The following is a 5,511-nucleotide window of genomic DNA, read 5'->3' on the forward strand; positions in this document are numbered from 1 at the left end:
ATCATGGTGGTTGCTGATACATGGAGATACCAGGCCAAACCCGTTTCATCATGGTGGTTGCTGATACATGGAGATACCATGCTAACCTCATTTATCATTGTGCTGCTGATATATAGAAATACCAGGCCAGCATATTTGATCATTGTGGTTGCTGATACATGGAGATACCAGGCCAACCCGGCTGCTGATAAATGGAAATACCAGGCCAGCATAATAAGTGCTGCTGATATATAGAAATACCAGGTCAGCATAATAAGTGCTGCTGATATATAGAAATACCAGGCCAGCATATTTGCCATTTTCGTCGCAAACACCATTAAGTCTCACATTTTGTTGTTTATTCGTTGGATGATCGAATTCACTTGTACTTTCTACAAAAGCACTAAAATAGTATTAGTAACTAAAATATTGAATCCTAGCTAATATAAATATGGGTATAAAATGTAGAATTTACATGCTCCAAAATGATAATGATTTTTGAATGATGTTGTAGAAAGGAGGTTCAAACTCTCGGACTTGTGAAGATTAAATTTAAAGATTTAATAAAATTATATACAAAAATATTAACAAAGTGGGCGAGAGGTATGAGAAAACAACCAAGACACTGATTCCACTATTACACATGAATTAATGATGGTAAATAATCCAAAACTCTAATTATCTTTTAAGTCCTTTATATCTTAACTCACTAATAATCAAGCAAATTCTCAAACATCAATTGTATCCCTTAAGCATAGATTATCTAAACAAAGCATAACCTATCTAATTGAATCACAACTGATTAGGAAAATTACGCAAACAATTTAAAACTCTGCAAAAGCAGTGATTAAGTGAATTATAATTAAATATTAGAGAAAACAAAATAGTTACCAATTATTCATGCGTAAATAGCTTCCTCATTGCCTTGGTTGTGGGAGAATTATCCGCTCATCATGTTGGAAACACACTCAAAAATCATTATTATTGCTCAAAGGGTGTTTACAAATGATGAAAAGGGAGAAATAATTCAAAACCGGGTTTGTAACAATTATATTTGTTACAAACCAGAGAACTACGACCCTCGGCAAATAAGACTGTCCAGCGACAGTAACAAATAAGACTGTCACTGTAACAAATAAGATTGTCGCAGGACAGTCGCTGAAATTGTAGCAAAATAAGACAGACCTTTGTGGGTCTTATGTTCTTCGTGTTTTTTCAGCAGTAGCAGAAAAATGGCAGCTTTGTAACTTGATTTTTTCTACTTCTCTGGCTCTCCTCATCCCCCCAAACTCTCGACACCCCTTCTATGATATGTTGTGAACATATTTATACGTGATTGCGACATTGAATCTCCTCCATTAACTCCAAATAATCTTCATTTACTCGGGATATTTTCTTTCTTTTTTTATCAATAATTTTGATTTTTACGCATCTTCAGCTGGATTAAATTCCTTATAAATCTTCTTCACGTTCCAAAGTGTTGATTAAGACTTCCAAACACGTGCAATACACGTTTAGATTCACCACAACTCGTGTAAGATCATGTTTTTCCTCCAACTCCCTGTTTGGATTAAACCAAGTTATCCAGACAAATTTGATCGAAACAAACACCCATACTAGCTTTGTTAGGACATATCACAACTACCCATTAAGTTTCAGCCCTTTAGTCTACCCAGAACTCCTTCAAGAATCGATCGAAAGTTACACAGTTGAGAATAAAATTTTCCCGCCAAAACGAATTTTTGAAATGTTGAAGATGATGTCCCCCTAACCAAACTGGGGGTGTGAATAGCAGGTGCCCAACTGAGGTGCCCCTAATCCAAATTGAGGGTGCCTTTAGTAATTTTCTCCGGGAGTCCAAATAGCACTTTTTGAGCAACTTTTTTCACACAAGTATATTTCTCCAAAAACACCTACAAACACACAAAGCATCAAAATTAGTATAAAAATTGAGCACTAACAATAGAGACGTTGAGTACAATTTAGACACAAAAATGTGTCTATCACGAAGCATATCATGATGAAGGTTTAGCCAGGATTAAGTTTACTGAGCAACGAAGGCTAACATTCCGTCACTCAAGCATTAACGATATATTTGGTTATCGTTTGAATATCAATCCAGAACATATCTTATAATCTACCGAGTAATTTAGAGAATATAGTATGCTTTATAGGTTATCTTATTGTTGTGTGTTCCTAAGTTGTGTTATGTAACAAATGTAATGTATTTTCTTTTTTCGTGCAAATGTAATGTACTTGCTTTTTTCCTGCAAATGTAATGTTTTTCAGAATACCGGAAAATGTAATGTTTTTAATATTTTCCTGCAAATGTATTGTTTTTCTTAACCTAAATTTGAAAACCAACTAACCGTGTCTCACCGCACAGATAAATGAAAAAACATATAATAAAATCATTCTGAATCGGAGTCTAAAAAAGTCCTCATGGGTCGTAATGGTCTTGATCAACATCAACCTCGTCTGTGTCTTCTCCCGAATCCAGCTCGTTGTCTATCGCATCTCCAGGCATTTCACCATCCCTTAGACCTTGACCATGTCGTTCCCATATATGACCTTCAAGATCCGTACGAAGTCTCTCCTGGAGAACTGGGTTTTGTAATGCCTCGCTTGTCTGCCCAGGTAACCGACTATAGGTGCATGAGGTGGGTATGGCACATACTTCCACTCCGGGTCACGATGTTCATCCTCTACAACGATATTATGCAATATCAAGCAGGTTCTCATGATCGATTTCATATCTTGCTTTTCCCAGTAGTTACATCTATGGTAAAGGATTCTAAATTTACTTTGCAGTGTCCCAAATGCCCGTTCGGCCGTTCCACATCTTTCTTCTTTGCCATTTGATATTTTCTAAATAACTCGAGAATTGGAATCCCACTGGGTGCACCGTAAGCTTGGACTAACACAGAGTAACTCTTATAAATTCCATCCACTAAATAATACCCCTGTGTGTACTGGTTCCCATTGATAGTAAAATGACAAGGTGGTGCAATACCATTGAGATTGTCATCAAACAAATTAGTGGACTTCAAAACATTAAGATCATTGTTGGATCCACCCACTCCAAAATACCCATGCCAAAACCACCTATCGTATGAAGCAACCGCCTCAAGAACACAGGTGAGATAACTTTTGTGGCCTGTGTGTGTTCCCTCCTCGTCTTGTGGACACACCCTCCAACCCCAATGCATACAGTCCAGCTACCAAGCATTCCTGGAAAGCCTCTAGCAGCGTTTTCCATCGTAAGCCACTTCAAATCATTCACAGTAGGACGTATCATGTATTCCTCATTAAAACCAAACATAATTGCATCACAAAACTTCTTAATATAATAGTAAATAGTAGAAGCAGCCATACGATTATAATCATCAATGCTATCGGGTGGGATACCTTTACAAAGACACTTCATAACGACATACATTTTCATGTGTGGGCTATGACCTAGAATTCTTGTAGCATCTTTTCTTTTTCGAAAGTCTGGGTCAACCTCACATATTTTGTGCATAATTTTTAAGAAAAGGGGACGATACATACCTAAACTGCCATGGAACTTTTTCGATCACCAAGTGCAACCATCAATGAAATAATCCTGCATCAACCTTGCATCCGCTTCGGCACGATTTCTATTGATTGATTCTCTCTTCACCACTTGGGTTGGAACAAGTTGATGCAAATTATGAGTATGTTGCAGCATACATTGATATAGCATTAGAAGATTTTTCTTTGTATCTTCGTCATCTGAATCATCGGCCAGAGGAACCCCCAATTTGGTTAACATGTATCTCCTTAAAGACATTCTTCAATCAACAACAACACCGAAGTGACCATAAAATGGTGTCAAAATTGACATCTAACAAACTTAACACAAGAATTCAAGTAAAATTGACATTTGCAAATGAATTCCAACTAAAGTGCAGCGTCTTATAACCATGATAATATCTATAACGTGTAAATTACATATACAATTAAACATACAATCTAAATTATCTCATTTTTCAATCACACCAAATCATATAACTTGTAAATAACCTGTAGAATTAGACATAGTAAGTAAAGTCCCTAAAATTAACAATCTTAAACAAATTCAAGTCCTCACATGGTTGTAAAACTAATTGAATTTATGTTATGCATCAAATAACTAATGAAAATCTTTTCAATTCAAAAACAATTAAAAAAATTAGGGTTTTAAGTTTATTGGACTATCTTTGATTATTGAGATGATTAACCTCCTCAAAAATAACCCCCACTATCAACAAGAGTTTTCTCAACAAACCCGAATTCTAAAATTACGTGGGTGATTTTTAGTTATTTTGGTTGAGAAGAGAAGAGAAGGAAGAAGAGGGTAGAAGAAGAACAGGATGAGGGATGAGGGATGAATGAACTGTGCTCGTTCTTCCCGGAAGTTTTGGCTAAAAAGGGAACGGTTAATGGCTACCCGGTTCAATAAATTTTGACCGGTCAAGATAAGGAAAACAGTTAATGGATAGTCGTTTCTTCAAAACGGGCGATTAGTGACCGTTATATGTGGAACGGCTGATCAATGCCCGTTTTTTTTGCTTAAAACGGCTAACGATTAGCCGTCCCAGGAAGTCACTGGGAAAAACCGCAAGACCCATGCCCTTCCCAAGCTGAGATGTAAAGGGGTTTGGGAAGTGGCTGGGAAGCACCGCTAGACCCAGTCTGACCGATTGTTTTTGGTTTGTGATCAAAATTGGCAGAAAGGTCGGGAAGTTGGTTTTTTGAACATGAAATTGTAGAATGGATGTCCCACTGATACAGTAGAATCACAAAAATTTTGAGAAAGAAAATCAGAGTTGATTTGAGTTTTAGAAGAACCGGATAATAAGTACCGAAACAAAGTTAAGATTGCATAATTATCACACTAATCACATGACTAAGACTGATTATATTCCCTAAATACCCTTGTTCTAAAAATTAAAAGACTAATTAATTAGATAATTTAATGACAAATGACAATTTTCTATTGGTCCCATCACCCCATCCAAAATCGTACCCATCAAAAATTTTCTCAAACTAGTCGCAGAGTTATGATAAACAATCCATATTATACCTACTGAAAAAATATTGACTCAGGATATTTTGGTCTTCCAAGAATAATTTTAGTTACTCTCAGTCAAAAAAACAAAAAATAGAAAGAAAGAACTTCATTGCCGTAGTGAAAGTAAAAATTCCATCGTTCTAATACTTTATAACGAAACTTGTTATAATTAGCTCCATTCCCAGCTGCACTTGTCGCCTAAAGGCCAGCTACAGTATTCAAAGAAAAACCAATCCAAAGACGAGACCCCATTATACAAAACAAAAGAACAACCAACCAGAGCCACAAGTATAGAAAAACAAAATCTAGCATGGACCGGAGGAAACGTCCTAGCGAACTCATGAAAAAACTTTCACGAGATATGAACATACAATCGATTAGGTTTTAGAATTTAAATAGTGACATGATCTGGTTTTATTTTTAAGTATCAAATCGTATGTTAAATTGTGAAGCGA

General features: G+C 36.1%; 1 protein-coding gene across 1 annotated transcript; it reads right to left on the reverse strand.

Annotated features, from left to right (window-relative positions):
- Window positions 1-2,419: 2,419 nt before the first annotated feature.
- Window positions 2,420-3,418, reverse strand: LOC113306486. Its single transcript, XM_026555415.1, has 3 exons — window positions 3,171-3,418; window positions 2,784-3,084; window positions 2,420-2,608 (listed from the first exon to the last, which is right to left on the reverse strand). Exons 1-3 carry the CDS (start codon window positions 3,416-3,418, stop codon window positions 2,420-2,422), a joined length of 738 nt encoding a protein of 245 aa, XP_026411200.1.
- Window positions 3,419-5,511: the final 2,093 nt, after the last annotated feature.

The sequence above is a fragment of the Papaver somniferum genome, chromosome 8 (genome assembly GCF_003573695.1).
Source record: "Papaver somniferum cultivar HN1 chromosome 8, ASM357369v1, whole genome shotgun sequence".
Lineage (NCBI taxonomy): Eukaryota > Viridiplantae > Streptophyta > Magnoliopsida > Ranunculales > Papaveraceae > Papaver > Papaver somniferum.

What these genes read in the sequence shown, in the direction of transcription:
- LOC113306486 (XM_026555415.1), bottom strand. Translation starts at nt 3,418, where the DNA reads ATGTATGTCGTTATGAAGTGTCTTTGTAAAGGTATCCCACCCGATAGC. An exon ending in GTATGCATTGGGGTTGGAGG is followed by an intron (nt 3,085 to 3,170) that starts GTGTGTCCACAA and finishes TTCATACGATAG; the next exon opens with GTGGTTTTGGCATGGGTATT. An exon ending in GGCATTTGGGACACTGCAAA is followed by an intron (nt 2,609 to 2,783) that starts GTAAATTTAGAA and finishes TTACCTGGGCAG; the next exon opens with ACAAGCGAGGCATTACAAAA.